Source organism: Manis javanica, chromosome 4 (assembly GCF_040802235.1).
Source record: "Manis javanica isolate MJ-LG chromosome 4, MJ_LKY, whole genome shotgun sequence".
NCBI classification, from domain to species: Eukaryota; Metazoa; Chordata; class Mammalia; order Pholidota; family Manidae; genus Manis; species Manis javanica.
In genome coordinates, this window is record NC_133159.1 from 27,019,898 (window position 1) to 27,044,146 (window position 24,249).

The window sequence follows — 24,249 nt, forward strand, 5'->3', positions numbered from 1 at the left end:
GGGCACTTGGGTTCCACTGGGCCACGGCTTGTATCTTACCCCCTTCACAAGGCGCTGGGTTCTCACAGGTGTGGATGTAGTCTGGCTGTTGTCCTGTGTCTTCTGGTCTCTCTTTTAGGAATAGTTGTATTTGTTATATTTTCAAAAATATATATAGTTTTGGGAGGAGATTTCCACTGCTCTACTCACGCTGCCATCTTGGCTCCACAATTTGCTTCTGCTTTTTTATTTTAAAAAATAGGCATCTCCCATTGTGTGTGAAGCTTCCTCTTTATTTAGGAATTATTGATTTGGAATGGTTTCCCAGAAGTAAAAGGGTATGGATATTTAAGTAAGACAGGCAGATTTTTATTTTTAAAGGAACAGCTTATTACTTATTATTATTTATATTTAAAGAAACAGGAAAAGGAGATATGGAGCAAATTATTTACTTTAGAAACTATGAAGTAATACTGAAATACTTAAGGGACTATCTAGGATCAGAGAGACTTAGGTGAAATTTCTTTGGACAATTTTTTTTCTGGCACTGGACAGAAATCATAAAAACTAGCCCAATTCTGAATCATAAGCCATATAATCATGCCCCAGGTGTACATACCTGTTTCTTCTTCAAAGCAGCCTTATTCAGAAGCATGAGAGGTTTCTGGTCACATTCTCCTTTACCGTCTCTCCATTCCTCTCTTCCTCCTCCTTTCCTCCTCTCCCCAGCTACCCTCTCCAAATCAAGCAAGTGAGCCCCAGTGATTAATACCATAATTCAAGATGACCAAAAAAAACCTTCATCAAAAGCTCTTCCATTTTGAGCAGAAGCCTGCAGGGCAACACAGGATGGTCACATTTATCCAGGTCAGATCATCACAGTCTAAGCAGTGGCCCTCTGTGGTAATACACATGCTACCCTAGTGTCTATGTAGTAGTAAAGAACAATTTTCAAAAATTCAGCTTTCAGCAGTTTGATTTGAGACATGATTGTATTAAAGTAAAACTACCACTGTCAGTAACAAAAATCCTGCTAGAGGAAAGAGTGTCTTCCTGCAATAGCAAAGCCAGCGGGGTTTAAAGACATATCCCAACCTAATTCTCAGCTACAAAATTATGTGTTCTCACAGTCTCCTTGGAGAAACTAAGCACACCCTAAGGGAGAGAGGAGGGATGGCAGGAGTGTTAACTAAGAGATGGTTGGTTTTGAGACTTTGTTCCTGTGGCTCAAGTTCTGCCAATGAGCAAGGATCTGTTAATGGATCCACACTAAAACCTTCATCACCTTTGGCTTCAAAACCTAACTTACAAAGTAGTGAACAAACACATTTTCAAATTCATTTCACATAGTAAAAACCAGATAAGCAGAGAAAAGAACCAGAATACTTAGGAAATTAGAGGAGAAAGAAAGTGAGCAGTTATAGGGGAAAGAAATTTTAAAAAGGTACTAAGATTCAGGGACTAATGCTTTTGGAAAAGGCAAAGTACAACTGCAGGGATTTCTGCACACCCACACACAAGAAAACAGGCTGCCCAGCTTTCCTCTCTATGCAGTAAGCCACTCATATAAGATTAGAATGGAGTAGAGGGTTGGAAGAGTACTTAGTGAATAGATACAAACAGGCAGTGCTGGAAGGGCTTAGGTCACTGAGAAACCCACACAAATTATCCAGGCCAGAGGGCTGGAAGTGGGCTCAAGACTAAAAAATTGTTGGTGAAGGTTATTAGCCTGTCTGCTGCTCAGAAAACTGAGAAAGACAATCTGGGGGAAAGTAGGCCCTAAGGGATTCCAAATATGTCAAGAAACAATAGCCACAAGAATAAATGAACCCTTCCTTGGCAAAAATCTCACAAGCCTAAAGGATTAAAGCTTTAATAACAACCAAAAAAAAGCAATCAAGCAAAAAAACCTGAAAACCAGACTAAAAACATGGATAAAGGGAAACAGCTGTTTGGGTTTCTGTCCTTGGTTATGCAAGGCTCTTCTCTCTGTGCTGCCCACACTCCACGCCTCTATCTTCTGCTTAAGAGGTAAGCTCTAGCTTCTGTACAGTCAGAACAAGAGTTCTGCTCAGTGAAAAAAGGCAGCCAAGAGGTGTCCAAAGGCTTGGCTCATTTATCCTCTCAGTCATTTGTCCCACAGAAAGCCAATGGCTTGTAGGGGTCGAAATGCTATGAATACTGACTGGAGTCCGGGAGGTGGTGAGCACCTCACTTTCCTAAAACCAAACATTTCAGGAGAGGACACCTAATTGAACCTTCATTTCCCAGACTCAAAGAAAACACTCCTTCTCCCTTCACAAAGCAGGATGGGCAGCAACTAATGGCCAGTGGCTGACTACTTGTACTGCAAATGTTCCAGGACCCAATCAACAAGCCTTCATGTTCTTCCTACCAAAACTCAGAGGGTCATGGCACAGAAAAGATTCAGTACTTAAACCAAGTAGTATAAGATTCTCCTTCAAATTCAAGTTGAGACCTGTTAAAAATAAAAAAATAAAAATAACCTGCCCCCCGCCAAAAAAGAACACACACAAATCAGCAACTGGTTAATACAGGAAAAAAAAAAATTCAAGTTGAGAAAGGGGAATAAATTGGTGACATTTCTTTCCATTTTTGGAACTGTAAAAGGTCCACAATACCTGCTTTTAAAACATACAGTATATGTATGTTTCCAGAGAATGAAAAATGCTACTGACAATCCAGTGCCTTTGCAGCTCTGCAGACATTTCAGGCAGGACAAGAACAATTTATGATACAATTTCTTCCCACTTTGGATGCAGATGCTTGACCTACCTTGGAGAAAACAGTACAAACTACAAACTAGTGCTGCTAGCCAGTCATCCCTAATTAGGAGGAGATGTGCAGTGTATACACTTTTCTTCCTTTCCCTAGAGCCTTAAGCAAAAGTTTGAACTGCAAAACCTCCAAAAATAAATGCCTACCAGTTATCTATTCTGAATGCATAAGGTGATCCTACCACCCTGCCAGAGCTACCCATGGCTTCAGGATAAGAATCAAACTCCTAAGCATGGTATATAAGGTCAAATATAACTTGTCTAGAACTGAAAACTTCATTTTGCCCTATTTTTTTAGCAAGACTTGCCATTCTCAACATATTGATACAAATCTGTGTAATGCCTCTGTGCAACAATACACAAAAGCTCAGTCCCACTCTTGAGACTCTTAGTTCAAGTTCAATATTCCTTCTCCCATGTTAGACCATAAAGCTCAACAGCCTGTTCATTTGCAGCAATTTATTGCCACAGTTCACTGCTGGTGAACAGGAAGAAAAAGAACTTCCCAGCCAACACAATCTCACGATCTTCCTTCCACCTGAATTCTTTAAGGTTCAATTTTGAGTTTTCACCACCATCCAGGAGACTGTCAGTATTAACTCTACCATATTTCTAATTTTACTGGCTCATGTCTAATTTTATTCACCATAATTATCCTGTGTGTGCTGGAGCCAGCTCATATGAGCTTACTGTGCCCATCTCTTCCAACTCTCATGTTCATTAACTTCATGTTGGTAGCCTGCAATTGGTCATGGTGGTAGTATTTACACCACAGAAATTGGCCAAGTCTACAACTCAGGGCTAGTTTATCACAACTTTTTTCCCTATAATGACCTACATTTCCTCTCTTAGAAAACCCAGCCTCTTTATCTTTCTCTCAGAAATTCCATCACATCACATAGTCTTTCTATTCCATGATCAAAAAGTCACCTATACGATCAGTCATTTCATGCTTTGTTCCCTGTACCTCCTGTAGGACAGGCTACATAATTTGTAGGATCTGGTACAAAATGAAAATGCAGGGTTCCTTGTTAAAAATTAAGAACTTCAAGATGATTCATTGAAGGCAAAGCATTAAACCAAGAACAGGGTCTTTCTAAGTGTGGAGACTTGTATAACTGTACAGGTCACATATCCATACAGTGGTCCCTGGCCTATCCTTAACTGTAAGCATGCCCTACCCTGAAGATACTATTTCCCATGTATCTCTATAGTATAATGGCTACAAATTATCCTACATTCAGGATTGAAAGTGGGTTGCTATTTTATTTTCTCCCCTTCCAATGCCCTTTGCAAACAATCACCCTTATACCTTCTTTGTAAAATCCATTTTTCCTTCACCATCTTGCTGAACTACACTTCAACTCTCACAAGCTCTCATCTCCCAATCTACTGATTACTACTCCTCCTATATTAAGAAGGTTAAAGTCAACAGACTCTGGATAGAATCAGACTGCCTGGGTTCAAGTCTTGGTCCTACTATGTACTAGCTATGCTGCTTTGGCCATGGTCCTGAACCTTTCTTTCCCTGAGTTTCCTCATTTATAAAGTAGAGATGGCAGTAGTACTTCACAGGATTTGTTGTACAGATTAAAAGAGTTAATACATGAAAAAGGTCCAGAATGGTCCCTGCCACATAGTTAAGTGGTCACTCAGTAAATATCAGCTACTGCTATTATCATCACCAGCATCATTAAAGTCTATCTCAGCACCCACTGGATAACTCATTTAACCTGTTCTTTGAGCTTCCTGAGTTCGAGCTCCTTGTCTCTACATTTTTCTCCACTCTGCACCAGCAACCTTCTTCCACAGGTACACGGGTAATGGCTACAACTTCTCCACCTCCAAAAGCTTAAATTCAAATATCCCCTATCTGACTACTACATCCTGTCCTTCCAGGACTCACATTTACTTGTGCCCCCTGTATCTGCTTCCTATCAGGAGAACTTCTAAATGCCAAATTCCTCTATCTTATCTCAGTCGGCCCCTCCTACCTTTACCTCTTTACTGCCTTCTGATCCTCTCTCTTTCACCCACTCTCTTGACAACAACCTCACTTTCTATATATATCCAGTTTCCCATAAGGGATTGGCAAAGTTCCAAATCTGGATGAATCAAAAACTATTGGCCTTTTCTTGACAAGGTTGCTGTGAGTTACTAAGGAGAATCATACAACTGTAAAGAGCAGTACCACTGTTATAAATTCAGTCTCCATCTTCACTGCTACCCAGTAAGCTATTTCCCCACCTAGTTTACCATCTCCTACCCTTTGCAATGGTTGTTTCAGATCTTTACCTCTCTTTCTAAATCTGATTTTTCTGCCTACTACCTATCTATCCCCAGTCCACCTACCTCTGCTTCCATTCTCAGTAAATGCTCTATCTCACTTCACAAAAAAACCAAGAATGAGATTGAACTACCACAATACAATGTTTTTCTACTGACCCTAGAAACCCATCTTGGCTACACTTACCTGCACCCACTTCTTCCTTCCTATCACAAGGAAGGAGGTGTCTCTCCTCCTGCTTAAGACTAATCTTGGTGCTTTATGCTTTGGATTCTAAAGTGTTTGTCCTCTACAGCAGTGGTTCTCCAAGGGTGGTTCCCAGCATCAGTACTCTCTGGGACTGTTACAAATACAAATTCTTAGGCCCCACTCCAGATCTACTTCATCAGAAGATCTGCAGCTAGGGCCCAGAGATCTGTTTTTACAAAGCCTCCAGGTGATTCTGATGTATGCTAAAGTTTGAGAACCACAGTTCTAAGGGATTATGTGTTGTTTATCCCCTTTTCTGTATCTTTAACCTCCATCTTTAGTGCAGTGGTTCCCTTGCCTGAAGAGGCTCCTGTTTGATTGTTCCAGGTACATTCTGGCTCCTCTCCAATCTATTCACCATGCAGCAACATATCTGATTATGCTATTCCCTGCTTAAAATTCTTTAATGGCTTCCCCCTGATCTTAAGAAAAAGACCAGTATCTTTTTTTTAAGGTATTAATATACAATCTTATGACGGTTTCACATGAGCAACACTGTGGTTTCAACATGCACCCATATTATCACCACCACCACCCCTCACCACCACCCCATTGCAGTCACTGTCTATCAAAGATGCTATAGAGAAAATGACCAGTATCTTATAAAGGCCTCAAGGTTCTGCACACCTTTCAAGCCTCTTCTTTTATTACTAGCTCTCTGACCAAACCAATCTCTCAATTGCTTGATTTTGCCATGCTCTAGGGCACCTAAGAGACTTTGCAATTGTTATTCCCTCTGCCTGAAATACTCTTGCCTATTTATTTTCCCAACTCCCACTTCTACAAATCTGAGCTTAAATTTTCCTTACTTAGGGTAGCCTACCTTGCCTCTTAAGTCTCCATTAGGTGCTGCTTGATGCTCCTGCAGCACTCTACTTATCCTCTCAAACTTGTAACAAACTTATAATTGTTCCATTATTATAAATGTATTGTCTGTTTTCCTTTCCAGAGCATAAGCTCTGTTAGGGAAGAAATCATGTTTACTTTATTTACTATAATATCCCTAATGCCTAGCTTAGTATGTAGTACCTTATACATAGTCAGTGTGCAATAAATATTTGCTGACTGAGCTCTTGCACACACTGTGCCTCAGTGCAGAATGTTTTTTGCTACCTTTAACCCCACTGTGAAATTCTACACATCTTTCAAGTAAGTTAAACATCTCTGTAAAGTCTTACTGCACATAACACACACTGGCCTGCTCAAGTTGATCACTTCCTTTTTTGTGTTCCTAGTGTACTGTGTACATAACCCTACTAATGCCAAAACTACATACTATTGTAAATACCTATCTTCTCCCCTAGACTGTGAACTCTCTGAGGCCACAATGTCTTGTTCACTTTTGTATGTCTAGTGTTTAGAAAAGTACCTGACATTGATAATAGGTGTCCATAAATGTTTACAGGCATATTAAACCTAAGACTGTATCTGTCATATTGCACTGGAAGGTTTTTTCTTAATATTAAGTATGTATTTCAAGTCTAGGCTTGCTATTCATTAGCTATGTGATCAAATTGTTTAACCTCTTTGTCCTCAGTTTCCTCAGCAGTAAAACAGGGCTAATAAAACCTACTTGGACGTACTGCTATGAGAAATAAACAAAATTACACAGTACAATGATTAGCACACACAGTGCCTGGCATGTAGTAGCCTCCCCACTCTGGCTTCAATTTGATAGAGACAACTAGGACAAAACAAATACAAAAATAAGTCACAGCAATCAAGGGAGACTGAGTATGGAGTGAGTCATTCCTTTTAATCATTTTCCCAGGAAGATCCACAATGAAGAAACATAATAAGCAGAACAACTCTACTGGTGGTATCTCCCTTGGCATACAAAGCTTGCTGAGAATTCACCCCAGAGATCTCTTGGCTAATGGCCGTATCTGGCTCCCCAGCCCAGCAGGTCAGACACTTAATCTGCAGTACCAGACATGGTTACTTCAGACTGGAACAGAAACTACCTCACAAAGAATGTGTTTACCAGTGGAAGATGGGAGAGGAGGAGGAGAATTTGACTGTAATCCCATCAAGTGCTTTGCAGTCTGGCAGAAAACACCGCAGAATTGTTGGTGGAGATAAACACCTACACAATGCACTTACCTGCAGCCAAGAACCAGCTCAGACTAGATAATGAACAGCCTTCTGCTTTTACAAAACAATGTTCAGACTTGCATGGAGTAAATGTCTCTAAGGCCAAATGACCCTTGTACTACATCTGGGCAAAACCCACAAAGACGAATCCAAGCAGTTATACATTTCACCTCCTTAGTCTAGGAGCACTGCCCACAAACACCAGCTTCACTGCTCATGTGTGCTGAATATAAAAGCACATTTAACAGTTTCTTTGCCCTTACTCAAAATATGCTTACCTCTGCAGAGCCACTGGTATTCAGATCACCTAGTGCTTTGGAGTCATTCATTTCAGAATGCCTTGTGACTACAGAAGTAACTATTTCTTCACTGGGACTCTCTCTCTTCCAAAGCTTCCTGATTAAGCTTTGCTGCTCACTGGAAGATACAGTCAGTCTGAGTGGAGCTCTGGGTGGGCTCTGCCTCCTCCAAGATGCTCTGCTCCAACCTAGTCCCAGAATATGTGGTACATCAGCCTCAGGTGGAAAGCCCAAATCATCTGTGGTTTGGAATTTTTTTAAGAACACCAGCATGGATTTGGAAGAGTCTGTCCTAAAAGCCCAGCAGCTCTGGGGCCTGCTGCAGTCTGCCAGAATGCACATCCCTTCTAACCACCAAAAGGCGTGGCAGGCAGAGTCCTGGCAGCAGGCAGCCCAACATGACTGGAGAGAAGGGGTTCCGTCAAGAAGCCGGAGGTGATTTTCTCTCCCAGATCTCAGGCCAACTCCAAATTGTGTCTTCACCTGCTGGCACCTGCTTTCACTGGCATCTAAAAACAAAGCATGGAAACATTTTAAGGTGAAATAAAAACAGAAACTACTGCTCTGTAAACAGCCTTGAACACCAACATTGAGGCTATTTTGAAAACTGGTTTTTTAGAGGGTGGGAAAGCTGTCTACTAAGTGGAATAGGAAAAGCAGAAGAGAGTGTTTTTTGGTGCAGGATATTTTAGCTTGTAGAAGTACTATTCCACATTCATCACTGGGTCCTCTTCTCAATGAATTCCTTCCACATAGACCATTTACACAGAACTCCATGAAACAGAAACAAAACAAAACAGAAGGGCTGCTCTGGTGGAAGTGTATGGAGGAATGGAGGAGCCAAGTCCCACCACCTGACCTCCCATTCATCTCCCTGGCATTTCTCAGGGACAGTCTGAGGACTACAGGGCCAGAGAGCAGGTAGTTAAACAAGATGGAATATTCCCCCTCTGAACTAGCAATAACACAAACTAAGTACTCTTGACCTCTTGCAGGTTCCAAGTTCATCCATTTCTAACGAAATGTTCACCAAAGTCAGGTGGTTTTGCATTATCATGGTATCACCCAGAGCAGCAGTAAAGCTTAACAAATTTTTAATCATGAGAGCGATTCTGCTAGAATGAATTTCCTAATAACAAGCTATGTCATGATAAGAAATAAAGGAACAGAAGTACAACAGTGACCTACTATGGTTAGTCAAGATAACAGGGTCCAAACTTCTGGCTAATGTTGCAAATGGATAAATTTGTGGGCTGTTGAATTACTGCAGGCATGACATTAATTCTCCTGAAATAATACCTCACTTCTGTTTTCTTAGATGAAGTCAAAACATATTCTAAATGAAAACATTACAGAGAGTCCATTTTAAGGTCTTAGTTATACAGGTATTTGTAACCACCTGTGATCAAGGTTATAAGGACCAGAACCAGGGTGACACAAGAGAGGAGCCTCAGGTGTAAAACTTCAGGAGGTGCTCCCACTCTCGCAGGAGCAGCTGGCTTACCTGACCTTGAGAGTGAGTGCCTCCTTAAGTATCGTGCCCTAGGTGCCTCTTTCTTTCACCCTAGCCTTGGCCCTGGCATTATAACATAGGATGTATTTTAAAACCACATGTAGAAAATATGCTGTAGAATCAAAGCACTAAATAGATGGATATCTTGTCTGTACTTCTACACCTACACACAACTGGAAAAGGGCTCTGACTCACAAAAGCAACCACCTGATAACCAACTTAAGCCAACCTGACTCCCAGGAAATACCTACTACATGCCCAAAAGACAGCACATGGGCACCAGTCAACTGAGAGGTAAGAGGAGGAAAAGACAGGTTTCTGGATTACTGAGTCAAGCAGGCCCTAAGGAAGCCAATCTGCTATTGTTATTTAAAAGATACACAGGCACAAACCTAGCACCAGGCAAGACAATTTAGAAGGCTAGGGAAAAAAGGAAAGTACTTCCTTAAGAAAAAACTGAATAAATAGCAACTAAAAAAAGAAAATGAAGCCACCGATATACCCCTCATTTCCTCATCCATCTTCTTCCACAGCAACCAGTGGTATGACCCTTGGTAACAGCTACCTGTAACAGACTTGGTTCCAGTCCATAAATCATTACATCAGTAGCTACTGTCAGTTATCTTTATATCAACTTTCCATCATTCTTCTCAGAAAAATTCTCCATATTTAACATAGTGAAGAGGTCCACATAGATGAAAATAACTTCTATTGTGCTGTAAAAGCCAGTATTTTAATTTTTAAAAAGGTACTGTGACTTCCATTTCTGCCCTTGAAGGAGAAATTGCCATAGGGTTTGCCCTTTTAACAGGAGCAACCAGAAAACTAGACAAAATACATGAATCTACTGTTTTTAGGTACTGAACAACAGGTAATCCAGGACTGTAATATCAGAGACAAAGGAAACAAGGGGAGCCCTGGGGCCACCCTGGCTCTCTGCACAGAGGCATGCTCTGGACTGTGGCACAAGAAAAACCCAGGCAAAACAGGGCAGTCTTGCTGCACTGAGGGGAGAGTTCAGGGTGACTATGACAGCGAGAATTTTGGAACAAACTACAAGAGAGGAGGAAGCTACAAAGAGAAAGGGCTCCAGACATCTGGATAACCGTCCCCTTCAGGTTTTGAACAAATGCTAATTTGCCCCAAGTGTAGTTTGAAACTACAAAAGGGAAATTAGAATCCTTTGAACTGAATGAAAATGAAAACACAACCTATCAAAATCTGTAGGATGCAGTTAAAGCAATGTTTAGAGGGACACTTAGAGCCTTAGATGCTGATTTTAGAAATTAAGCAAAGTATAAATTCAATGAAATATGCAGGGAGAATGCCATATGATGACACAGGCAGAGACTGGAGTGATACAGCTGTAAGCCAAGGAACACCAAGGATTGACAGTGATCACAAGAAGCTTCTAGAAGAGTCTCAGAAGGAACCAATCCTGCCAACACTTTGACTTTGGACATCTAGGTTCCAGAACTACTGGCTACCCTTGCCTGGGAGAACAGCCCAGGAGACTACCAAGATCCAGGAATCACTGACATTTGGGGATGTGCCTTTTAGCCAGATTGAATGGAAACACCAGGATACCACTCAGCAGACATGCAAAGAGATATGATGCTGGAAAACTATGGGAATCTGGTGTCTGTGGCTCTCTTTCAAAACAAAATTAATCGCTCAACTGAAGCAAGAAGCAGAGTCCTGAATGGAGATGTGAAAAGTTCCACCAGGTAACTGTGCAGTCCAGGAGTACTGGTTTGAAATAAGGATTTTAGCCCTGAAGCAAAATACCTGTGAAGGATCTGCTCTGGAAGAATAAACAAAAAGTCACATGATTGATAAAGGCCTGGATTGGGAGGATAGAAGCTCCACAGAGAAGAAGCACTGTAATGGGGGGAGAAATCTTCAAATATAATTCCTCCTTTATTAGCCACCAGAGAAATCAGACTTGTGGGATATCCTATAAATGCAAAGAATGTGGAATAGTCTTTATGAGCAGCTCATCTCTTTTAAATCATCATAAAATTCACATAAGCAAGCAACCTTATACTGAATGGGAGAAATTTCTCAAGAAGCACTCAATAATTATTAATCATCACAGAATTCACTCTAGAAACTCCATAAATTTAGTGAATGTGGAAAAGCTTTCAGAAAGAACTTTATCCTTTTAAGTCTTCAGAGAATCATACCTATCAGAAACCCTACAAATGTAAAGACAGTGGGAAAGCCTTTGCTCAGAAGGCAGCCCTTGCTCATGAGAATATACAGTGGAGAAAAGCCTTTTAAATGTAATAAATGTGGGAAAGCTTTCAGGGATAACTCAACTGTGTTGGAACATAAGAAAATCCATACTGATAAGAAAGCATATTGGTGTAATGAATGGGGAAAAGCCTTTAGGAAGAGCTCAACTCTTATTAGTCATCAAAGAATGCATACAGGAGAGAAACCCTATCACTGCAGTAAATGTGAGAAACATTTCAGGTATATACCCTTTTCTGGACATAAGAAAACTCATAGTGGAAATAAACCCTATTGGTGTAAGGACTGGAAAAGATTTATGAAGAGCTCAATCCTACTGCATCACAGAATTCATCTGGACAAAAAACTTATCACTGTGGGATAGGTTGGGAAATGTGGGAAAGCTTTTCGGCACAGCTCAAGTCTTATTGAACATCAGAAAATCCACACTGGAGAAAAACCTTAGGAATGTAATTAATATGGGAAGACTCTTCCCTGAAATATAGCCCTAAACAATAGAAGAAAAACCATAACAAAGAAGAGTCATCAAATGTAGTGTGGAAAATCATACAGTAGTTTTTCCTTGTGAGCATCAAAGAGGAGACATATTCAATAAATTAGACATTTTAACAAAAATATTGTATGCAGGGCAGAGCCAAGATGGCAGCGTCAGTAGAGCAGTGGAAATCTCCTCCGAAAACCACATATATTTTTGAAAATTCAACAAATACAATTATACCTAAAAGAGAGACCAGAAGATACAGGACAACAGCCAGGCTACATCTACACCTGCAAGAACCCAGCACGTCGTGAAGGGGGTAAGATACAAGCCACCGCCCAGCGGGACTAAGCGCCCCTCACCCCAACTCCCCGCGGGAGGAGAGGAGTTGGAGGGGGGAGGGTGAGGGAGCCCAGGACTGCTAAACACCCAGCCCTAGCCATCTGCAAGGGAGTGCAGGCATACAGTGCGTGGGGTGCGGGATACTAGGGAAAGGGGACAGTAAAACCTGCGAGTGGGTCCCGGAAACCAGCACCCCTGGGACAAAGAAAAGCAAGTGCTTTTTTAAAGACTTAAAGGAACAGGGACCCCACAGCTGGATGGAAACGTCCAGGGACACTTAGGCCAGCAGCTGGGAATCCCAGGGAACTCCGGGTGCCCTAAACCCCTGAGCGGCAACACTGCTTGGAGGCCCCTCCCAGAGAAAAACAGCCTCCTGCCCATTTCCCCTCCGACACCGCCCTGGAGCAGCAACCTGAGGCTGGCCACGCCCACAAGAGGTCAGCTTCTTTCACAGCGGCTGGGCAAGAATTAGAAATCCCGTCTGTTCGCAGCTTCCCAGCACAAGCCGCTAGGGGTCGCTGTTCTCCCAGAAGAGGAAGGCCACAAACCAGCAAGAAGGGATGTTCTCCCAGCCCAAACACGCACCAGCTTCCTGCAACTACCTCTATAACCATGAAAAGGCAGAAGAATTTGATACAGACCAGACTAACCCAGACATCCTTCCCTCAGAAGGAATCTGGGGAGATAGACCTAACAAATCTCCCTGAAAAAGAATTCAAAATAAAGGTCATAACCATGCCAATGGACCTGCGGAGAAATATGAAAGAGCTAAGGGATGATGTATGGAAGGAGATTACAGAAATGAAACAATCTCAGGAAGGATTTATAAGTACAATGGATAAGATGCAAGAGGCCACTGATGGAATAGAACTCAGAGAACAGGAACGCATACAAAGCTGACTCAGAGATAAAAGGATCTCCAGGAATGAAACAATATTAAGAGAACTGTGTGACCAATCCAAAAGGAACAAAATCTGCATTATAGGGGTACGAGAAGAAGAAGAGAGAGAAAAAGGGATAGAAAGTGTCTTTGAAGAAATAATTGCTGAAAACTTCCCCAAACTGAGGGAGGAAATAATCACTCAGACCACAGAAGTACACAGAACTCCCAACAGAAGGGACCTAAGGAGGACAACACCAAGACACATAATAATTAAAATGGCAAAGATCAAGGACAAGGACAGAGTTTTAAAGGCAGCTAGAGAGAGGAAAAAGGTCACCTACAAAGGAAAACCCATCAGGCTATCATCAGACTTCTCAACAGAAACCTTACAGGCCAGAAGAGAATGGCATGATATATTTAATGCAATGAAAGAGAAGGGCCTTGAACCAAGAATACTGTATCCAGCACAATTATCATTTAAATATGAAGGAGGAATTAAACAATTCCCAGACAAGCAAAAGTTGAGGGAATTTGCCTCCCACAAACCACCTCCTACAGGGTATTTTAGAGGGACTGCTCTAGATGGGAGCACTCCTAAGACTAAATAGATGTTACCAGAGAAAATAAAATCACAGCAAAGAAAGCAGACCAACCAAATACTAACTAAAGGCAAAAAATAAAATCAGTTGCCCACAAAAGCAGTGAAAGGAAACACAAAAGAGCACACAACAAAACATCCAACATATAAAGAATGGAGGATGAGGAATAAGAAGGGAGAGAAATAAAGAATCACCAGACAGTGTCTATAATAGCTCAATAAGTGAGTTAAGTTAGGCAGTAAGATAGTAATGAAGCTAACCTTGAACCTTTGGTAACCACGAATCTAAAGCCTGCAATGGCAATAAGTACATATCTTTCAATAGTCACCCTAAATGTAAATGGACTGAATGCACCAATCAAAAGACACAGAGTAACAGAATGGATAAAAAAGCAAGACCCATCTATATGCTGCTTACAAGAGACTCACCTCAAACCCAGACGAAAAGTCAAGGGATGGAAAAAGATACTTCATGCAAACAACAGGGAGAAGAAAGCAGGTGTTGCAGTACTAGTATCAGACAAAATAGACTTCAAAACAAAGAAAGTAACAAGAGATAGAGAAGGACATTTCATAATGATAAAGGGGTCAGTCCAACAAGAGGATATAACCACTATAAATATATAAGCACCCAACACAGGAGCACCAGCATATGTGAAACAAATACTAACAGAACTAAAGGAGGAAACAGACTGCAATGCATTCACTTTAGGAGACTTCAACACACCATTCACTCCAAAGGACAGATCCACCAGGCAGAAAATAAGTAAGGACACAGAGGCACTGAACCACACACTAGAACAGATGGACCTAAAAGACATCTATAGAACTCTACACCCAAAAGCAACAGGATACACATTCTTTTCAAGTGCACATGGAACATTCTCCAGAATAGACCACATACTAGGCCACAAAAAGAACCTCAGTTAATTCAAAAAGACTGAAATCCTACCAACCAACTTTTCAGACCACAAAGGTATAAAACTAGAAATAAATTGTACCAAGAAAGCAAAAAGGCTCACAAACACATGGAGGCTTAACAACATGCTCCTAAATGATCAATTGATCAACACCCAAATTAAAACGGAGATCCAGCAATATATGGAAACAAATGACAACAACAACACAAAGCCCCAACTTCTGTGGGATGCAGTGAAAGCAGTCTTAAGAGGAAAGTATATAGCAATCCAGGCATACTTAAAGAAGGAAGAACAATCCCAAATGAATAGTCTAACATCACAATTATTGAAATTGGAAAAAGATGAACAAATGAGGCCTAAAATCAGCAGAAGGAGGGACATAATAAAGATCAGAGAAGAAATAGATAAAATTGAGAAGAATAAACCAATAGAAAAAACTCATGAAACCAAGAGCTGGTTCTTTGAGAAAATTAAAACAGATAAGCCTCTAGCCAGACTTACTAAGAGAAAAAGACAATCAACACACATCAATGGAACAAGAAATGTGAAAGGAAAAATCACGATGGACTCCACAGAAATACAAATAATTATTAGAGAATACTATGAAACCCTATATGCTAACAAGCTGGAAAACCTAGAAGAAATGGACAACTTCCTAGAAAAATAAAACCTGCCAAGATGACCAAGGAAGAAGCACAAAATCTAAACAAACCAATTACCAGCAAAGAAATTGAAGCGGTAATCAAAAAACTACCCAGGAACAAAACCCCCAGGCCAGATGGATTTACCTCTGAATTTTATCAGACATGCAGAGAAGACATAATACCCATTCTCCTTAAAGTTTTCCAAAAAATAGAAGAGGAGGGAATACTCCCAAACTCATTCTATGAAGCCAACATTACCGTAACACCAATACCAGGCAAATACCCCACCAAAAAAGAAAATTACAGACCAATATCCCTGATAAACACAGATACAAAAATATTCAACAAAATATTAGCAAACTGAATTCAAAAATGCATCAAAAGGATCATACACCATGACCAAGTGGGATTCATCCAGGGGATGGAAAGATGGTACAACATTTGAAAATCCATCAACATCCCCCACATAAACAAAAAGACAAAAACCACATGATCATCTCCATAGATGCTGAAAAAGCGTTCGACAAAGTTCAACATCCATTCATGATAAAAATTCTCAGCAATATGCGTATAGAGGGCAAGTACCTCAACATAATCCACGCCATATATGATAAACCCACAGCTAACATCATACTTAACAGCGAGAAGCTGAAAGCTTTTCCTCTGAGATAGGGAACAAGACAGGGATGCCCACTCTCCCCACTGTTATTTAACACAGTACTGGAGGTCCTAGCCACAGCAATTAGACAAAACAAAGAAATACAAGGAATCCAGATTGGTAATGAAGAAGGTAAACTGTCACTATTTTCAGATGACATGATATTGTGCATAAAAACCCTACAGACTCCACTCCAAAACTACTAGAACTGATATCAGAATACAGCAAAGTTGCAGGATACAAAATTAACACACAGAAATCTGTGGTTTTCCTGTACACTAACAATGATCCAATAGAAAGAGAAATCCGGAAAACAATTCCATTCACAATTCCATCAAAAAGAATAAAATACCTAGGAATAAACCTAACCAAAGAAGTGAAAGACCTATACCCTGAAAACTATAAGACACTCTTAAGAGAAATTAAAGAGGTCACTAACAGATGGAAACTCATCCCATGCTCTTGGCTAGGAAGAATTAATATCGTCAAAATGGCCATCCTGCCCAAAGCAATATACAGATTTGATGCAATCCCTATCAAATTACCAACAGCATTCTTCAATGAACTGGAACAAATAGTTCAAAAATTCATATGGAAACATCAATGACCCCGAACAGCCAAAGCAATCCTGAGAAGGAAGAATAAAATGGGGGGATCTCACTCCCCAACTTCAAGCTCTACTACAAAGCCATAGTAATCAAGACAATTTGGTACTGGCACAAGAACAGAGCCACAGACCGGTGGAACAGATTAGAGACTCCAGACATTAACCCAAACATATATGGTCTATTAATATCCGATAAAGGAGCCATGGACATACAATGGGGAAATGACAGTCTCTTCAACAGATGGTGCTGGCAGAACTGGACAGCTACATGTAAGAGAATGAAACTGGATCACTGTCTAACCCCATACACAAAAGTAAATTCAAAATGGATCAAAGACCTGAATATAAGTCATGAAATCATAAAACTCTTAGAAAAAACCATAGGCAAAAATCTCTTGGATGTGAACATTAGCAACTTCTTCATGAATATATCTCCCCGGGCAAGGAAAGCAAAAGCTAAAATGAATAAGTGGGACTATATCAAGCTGAAAAGCTTCTGTATAGCAAAGGACACCACCAATAGAACAAAAAGGTACCTTACAGTATGGGAGAATATTTTCATAAATGACAGATCTGATAAAGGCTTGACATCCAAAATATATAAAGAGCTCACGCTCCTCAACAAACAAAAAGCAAATAATCCAATTAAAAAATGGGCAGAGGAGCTGAACAGACAGCTCTCCAAAGAAGAAATTCAAATGGCCAACAGACACATGAAAAGATGCTCCACATCACTCGTTGTCAGAGAAATGCAAATTAAAACCACAATGAGATCAACCTCACACCAGTAAGGATGGCCACCATCCAAAAGACAAACAACCACAAATGTTGGCGAGGTTGTGGAGAAAGGGGAACCCTCCTACACTGCTGGTGGGAACGTAAATTAGTTCAACCATTGTGGAAAGCAATTTAGAGGTTCCTCAAAATGCTCAAAATAGACTTACCATTTGACCCAGGAATTCGACTTCTAGGAATTTACCCTAAGGATGCAGCACTCCAGTTTGAAAAAGACAGATGCACCCCTATGTTTATTGCAGCACTTTTTACAATAGCCAAGAAATGGAAGCAACCTAAGTGTCCGTCAGTAGATGAATGGATAAAGAAGATGTGGTACATATACACAATGGAATATTATTCAGCCATAAGAATAAAACAAATCCTACCATTTGGAACAACATGGATGGAGCTAGAGGGTATTATGCTCAGTGAAATAAGCCAAGTGGAGAAAGACAAATACCAATGATTTCACTCATCTGTGGAGTATAAGAACAAAAGGAAAACTGAAGGAACAAAACAGCAGCAGAATCACAGAACCCAAGAATGGACTAACAGTTACCAAAGGGAAAGAGACTGGGGAGAATGTGAGGGTATGGAGATAAGGTGGGGGAAGAAGAAAGGGGGTATTATGATTAGCATGTATAATGTGGGGGGTGGGGAAAAGGGGAGGGCTGTGCAACACAGAGAAGACAAGTAGTGATTCTACAGCATCTTACTACGCTGATGGACAGTGACATTAATCGGGTGTGGGGGGGGACTTGGTGAAGGGGGGAGCCTAGTAATCGTAATGTTCTTCATGTAATCGTGGATTAATGATACCAAAATAAAAAAAGAAGTTCAGACAAAAATATATATATATATATATATATATAGTATGCATCCTGGAGAACTCACTTGTGAAGACTTCATTATAGTATAGTTTGTACTGGTGAAATACTGAAGAACCTAAATATCCATCTACATGGAAATACTTACTGTAGAATACTATATAGCAACTGGAAAAAATGAGGTAGTGTTCCATATACAGCCATGAAATATTTGCAAGATAAATTTAAAAAGCAAGTTGCTGAAAATCTCAGTATGGTTTTATTTGTATTTTTAAAGTGAAGCTGTTTTGTTTGTACATACATATTACATGCATTCAAAAAGACCTGGAAAAATAAAGGTGAAATTTAACAGCCTCCTCACAACCAAAAATCAACAATTTATGCTTTCATCATAAAAGCCTTAAAAAGAATAAACTATATCCAAAGGAAGAGAAAGGAAAAGATAAAGATAAGAGTGACCAACGAAACAGAAAATAAAGAACAACAAAGAAAACCAATGAAAATTAAACTCTGGTTGCTTGAAAGATCAATAAAACTGATAAAGCTCTAGTCAGTCTGATGACAGAAAACAAGAGAGTATCACACATTAACAATATCAGGGATGAAAGAAGAGATATCACTACTCCTCAGTAAACCAGGGGCAGCAAACTATGGCCCCAGGGCCTACTCTGTGGATGCCTATTATTTTAATGAAGTTTTACTGGAACACAGTCACACTTGTTTATATACACACTGCCTGTGGCTACTTCTGCTCTACACAGTGGCAGTTAAGTAGCTGAAACAGCTAATCTTAAGACGCACAAAGCCTTAAATACTTACTATCTGGTCCTTTAAGAAAGTTTGCCAAACCCTGGCCTAAGAGAATATACTTTTGTTTGACTTACTATTGACTATTGAAGAGAGCCTAATTTAGATGTTAACTTATAGAAGACTAACAAATTGCCAAAGATTTTGATTTTTATAGAAATGCAAATTAACTGTCTGGTATAAAAGATAACCTCAAAGGTTGAATTAATATGGTAACTTTACTTCCTACCTAATTATTATCCTTATCTCCTCAGTCATTCATCCATTCAACAAATATTACTGAGCATGTTTCATACTAGGTATTGCTTTGCTGGAGTTTATAATGTCAATGGGGTAGACAGAGATTGAACAGACATAATCATAAATGTAGGACTGCAAACTAATGTAAGTGCTCTGAAGGGAAGTTCAGCCTTTACAGAATAAAGGTAGCTAAATATAGAATTTATTGAACAAATATATTGTCACATGACATAATATCAAAGATATACACTGTATGTTGTTTGAAATGAAAAAATATTGGAAATAACATATACATCCCTCAATAGAGAACTGGTTAAATAAATTAACGACGATTCATGTAGTTGGTGGGATAAATAAGGCCACTCTATATAGGCCTGATATGGCATGATATACAGTATAAACATGCGGAAAAAGAAAAATACAGAGTATGTGTATAGTATGCTACAATTTGTGTGGGAGAAAAAAGAATATAATGTTTATGTATATACATGCAGAGTATTTTTGGAAGAAAAGTCAAATTGGCATGGCTGCCTTGAGGAGGGGAAACAAGGTTGCTGAGAGACTGAAGTGAAAGATCTGTTTGTTCATTATACCCTTTTACGCTGTTTGAAATTGAACATGTGCGTGTATTCTTTTGAGAAATAAATTTTAAAAATTTAAATAAACGTAATTTTCAATAGCTTCTCAGGGTTCTGAGAATGATGACCAAAATCCTTAATATAACGTAAAAAGAACTTGTGTGATCTGGACCCTGCCTACCTTTCTGGCCCCACTTTGTATCGTACACTCCCTCCTTCATTACATTCCAACCCACCAGCCTTCTTCCATTTTTCAACTGGACCATGCTCCCTCTCCTAATTGGCCTTGCACACGCTGCCCCCTCCGTTTGGAACCCTCTTACCTCCCTTCTTTATCCAGTTAACTCTTCATATGAGGTCTCAGTTCAACCACCATTTCCTCAGAGAAGTCTGTGGTAAGTCAGGTCTCCCTATACACTCTTTGGGCTGTTACCCCGTTCTTCAAAGCAATTATAAAGTTATATTTCTCTGTGTGATCAGCTGTTCAGTGTCTTTTCCCCCTACTAACTGTAAGCTACTGTAAGTTAACAGGACCATTTCTCATCTTTTTTTTCCTCTCACCACTGTATCTCCAATTCCAACATACTCAGCACATTACATTGCAGATGCTCCAAATATCCTTTTGAATGAGTGCACACATGCATGCACATGCACAAATGAAGTACTGAAAGAATGAATGAATAAAGAATGCCAAGAAGCAACATGGATGGAGCTGGAGGGTATTATGCTCAGTGACATAAGCCAAGCAGAGAAAGAAATACCAAATGATTTCACTCATCTGTGGAGTATAAGAACAAAGGAAGAACTGAAGGAACAAAACAGCAGCGGAATTACAGAACCCAAGAATGGACTAACAGGTACCAAAGGGAAAGGGACTGGGAGGATGGGTGGATAGGGAGGGATAAGGGGGGCAGGGAGAAGAAGGGGGGTATTAAGATTAGCATGCATAATGGGGGGGTGGGAGAAAGGGGAGGGCTGTACAGCACAGAGAGGACAAGTGGTGATTCTGCAGCATTTTGCTATGCTGATGGACGGTGACTGTAGGGGGGTTTGTGGGGGGGGAGCTGGTATAGGGCAGAGCCTAATAGACATCGTGTTCTTCATGTAAGTGTAGATTAAAGATAACAAAAAAAAAAAAGAAAAGGGGGATTACTCCCTGATAGGATAAAACTAACTGTAAATCAATGATTAATGCATGCTTTAAATATCCTTAATTTTGATCACTAAAAGGGTGTCAGATGATCGGCTATGGAGGTACATTTTTCTGATAATATTCCTTTCTCTTAAAAAAAAAAAAAGCAGTTCCTGTGTGGTGACCTCCAATGAGTTCTACACAATGGTATAAAGGGCATATCAAAGTGTGGGCAAAGGGTCTGCTTGTGTTTATACAGAGGATCAAAGCCTAATTTGGCTACCCAGAAAATGAACTAAGATACGATATGAAGAAGAACTTCCAACATCAGCACTCTCTGGAAGAGTCATACCAGAAGATGATCATCAAAAAACCTCAACAAAGATCTAGGCACTGCTACAGTTGTAGCTGCATTCATCCCACCGGTTCCTGGACTTGCCATTGGAATGAAGAAGGAGATATCTAAGCTGGCCTGTGCTTACAGTAAAACAACAAATTTGACTGGATCTATACTGTTGGAACTCAACCAAGAATTAGGAGAAGTGCAAGTCGTAGTGCTCCAAAATCTTACAACTACAGACTATCTACTGTTAAAAGAACATATGGGATGTGAACAGTTCCCAGGAATGGGTTGTTTTAATTTGTCTGATTTCTCTCAGACTGTTCAAGTTCAGTTGGACAATATCCATCATATCATAGATAAATTTTCACAAATGCTGAGGGTGCCTAACTGGTTTTCTTGGTTTCACTGGAGATGGCTGGTAATTATAGGTCTGCTTTGGTTATGTAACTGTATTCCTATTATGTTAATGTGTGTGCGCAATTTAATTAGTAGTTTAAAACCTATACATGCTTAAGTTACTCTACAAGAAGATATGTCAAAGAAATAATCAATCTTCCCATGTTTTCTTCTGTCTGCTACTTCTATAGCTTTTCTTCTTCCTTCCTAATTACAACCCTTAAATAGAATTCATGCCTCATATCGAATTTACCGAGTATCATAATTCTTCCAAGTGGTAAAGATACCTCAAGACAAATGCTGGGCATAGAAGCCACAAGGCATAAATCTGCAAAGAAGTAAAAAGCTAACCTTTTCAAAGAATATTGCTTCTCTCTCACTTACCAACTTTACATTTCCCTGCATGGCCCCGGAAGATGACTGGTTAGTCAGACATGGGTAAGATTCCTCAAGGGAGGAACAACCTAAGACAGGCACAGTCACAGGGGGGCCACCAGGTGAGAAATTGAGGATCAACAGAGGTGAGGCTTAGAACCTCACCCCCCCTGTTTTGAGAGAAATCTTCTGCATCCGTAGTCATTTTATTGCCCTTGTCTAGCTTAGATTAACACCTAGTCTACAGGCACACACCTGATCATCTACATTTGCTCTCTTACAACACTAAACTATGTTTTCTAGCTTTATCTTGCATCTACCAACCACTTCAGCATTTCATTAAAAATAATAATAATAATAATAATAATAATAATAATACTAACAATAGGGAGAAATGTGGGATTCACATATAAATCAAGTATAAAAATCAAAAAATATTCATATTTGACCTGATTGTTTATAGTTCATAATGCGTGATCAAAACCAAAAGTTTATGTGATAACTGCCCTTGTACTGTTCACCATGTAAGAACTTATTCACTATGTAAGAATTTATTCACCATGTAAGAACTTGTTCGCTATGCTTCAGAAAATTGGAGACTGATGAGAATTAGGCCTGGGGTGGATTAATGATTGTGCATTGAGCATTGAGTCCCCTATACAGAATTTTATTGTTGTTAACAACCATTTGATCAATAAATATGAGAGATGCCCTCTCAAAAAAAAAAAAAAAAGAATGCCAAGAAACTAGACGGCCAGGTAGCGAGTATGTCACACTGAAATCACCCAGCTCACTCCAGGACTTTGACAAGAAATGAGGCCCATATGCCACAATAAATGAGGTGGAGAATGACTGTTGGTTGGTGAGTAATGATTACCCAGAAAGTGGTACAAACCTGAAAGATCTGAAGTTTTTTACGTGAAAGTGGAGGAGTATGTTCATGAAGTGACACTGAGGAATGATAAGGACATCAGCTCCGCCTCCAAACTCAGAGGTACATGGGATATGGGAGAATGTGCAGCCATTGCTTGTGGTTATAGGGAAAACAGTGTCTTCTTCCAAGAGAAAGCGAGGTCTCAGAACACTCTCCTCTACTGCCTTGACTAACAAGTTGGCAATAGAGAGGGTTTAGTTAACTCAATGGATTCTTGTCACAGTTAAAAAGTTGGGAAGGGAGGAGTGATAAGTACAAGTGAGTGGAAGAGCATAATTATACAGGAATGTCAAATCAGACTCATACAAATCATAATGGGTAAGGTGCTTTGTATCAAGGAAAAAGGAAGGATGGAAAAATATGAGGAGGAACTGACAACAGGATGGCTACCTGTCCATCCTTGGTAAAAATGGTGAAAGCTTTGAGGCAAGTCATGGAGGATATCTTACCAGTGGAATCTGAAGGGACAGATTTAGACTTGGGAAATGGCCATGGGGATTTATGGAGATTACAAGGTTGAAGGGGAAGGCATTAAAAAACTCTAATTCCCCAGTACTTGCTGGCAGCTCTGATTAAATCCAGATCTTTGAAAGAGGAGGAAATAAAAGCAAGGGGGAAAAGCTATAAGACTGGTTTGTCCTGCAAAGGTCTTCTTTTGCTTTCATGGCTCCCTGAAGAAGTAACATAATTTATATAACTATTTGGTAGTAGAAAAGAGAAATGTTTCATAACCCAAACACTCCCCCAGCTTTGTGAGGTTAACTGGAAGCCTCAGTTAGGAATTACATCCATCACTCTGAGCTGGAGAGAACGTGTTTGATGAGGGAAGGAACAACCTGGGGGCTCATACAGGATGTTCCCGACTCTCCCTACGTCACTTGTACCTCTTGATGGCTGTATTCTTAAAATTATTACTAAAGCTTAGTAATAACTAAGATCTCTGATTCATGTGAGTCCTATCTGACAATTTGATCCTTTGTCTTAACTCAAGAAAACAGCCTGGGAGGCGACAAATGGTCGGAAGCACTTACATCTTTGATAGTGACCAGGAGTTAAGTGAAATGTGAAGCCTAAGGGAGGTTAACTTGCTCTAGTGTTGCTAAAAAAATTAATCCTAGTAGTTCTCAAAAAGGGGAAGAAGTGACCTGATCTCTCAATTCACATGTTAAGTTACTGAGGGTTTTTTTTTAAGTGTTATTTCATGTTGCTCCATTATGTGTTCAGTAATAAAAAAA

At 40.0% G+C, this 24,249-nt stretch overlaps 1 protein-coding gene and 1 pseudogene across 4 annotated transcripts in view; one reads left to right on the forward strand and one right to left on the reverse strand.

The window, feature by feature from the left end:
* The window catches only part of KIAA0319L (KIAA0319 like), a 107,623-nt gene that overhangs the window by 61,894 nt on the left and 21,480 nt on the right, over nucleotides 1-24,249 (reverse strand). For all 4 annotated transcript variants that reach the window (XM_073233621.1, XM_073233623.1, XM_073233620.1 and 1 more), the window contains exon 3: nucleotides 7,686-8,215. In XM_073233621.1, the coding sequence (XP_073089722.1) occupies nucleotides 7,686-8,215 (530 nt within the window). The remainder of the gene's footprint in view (nucleotides 1-7,685; nucleotides 8,216-24,249) is intronic.
* LOC140849227 (zinc finger protein 184-like) lies at nucleotides 10,554-12,687 on the forward strand (annotated as a pseudogene).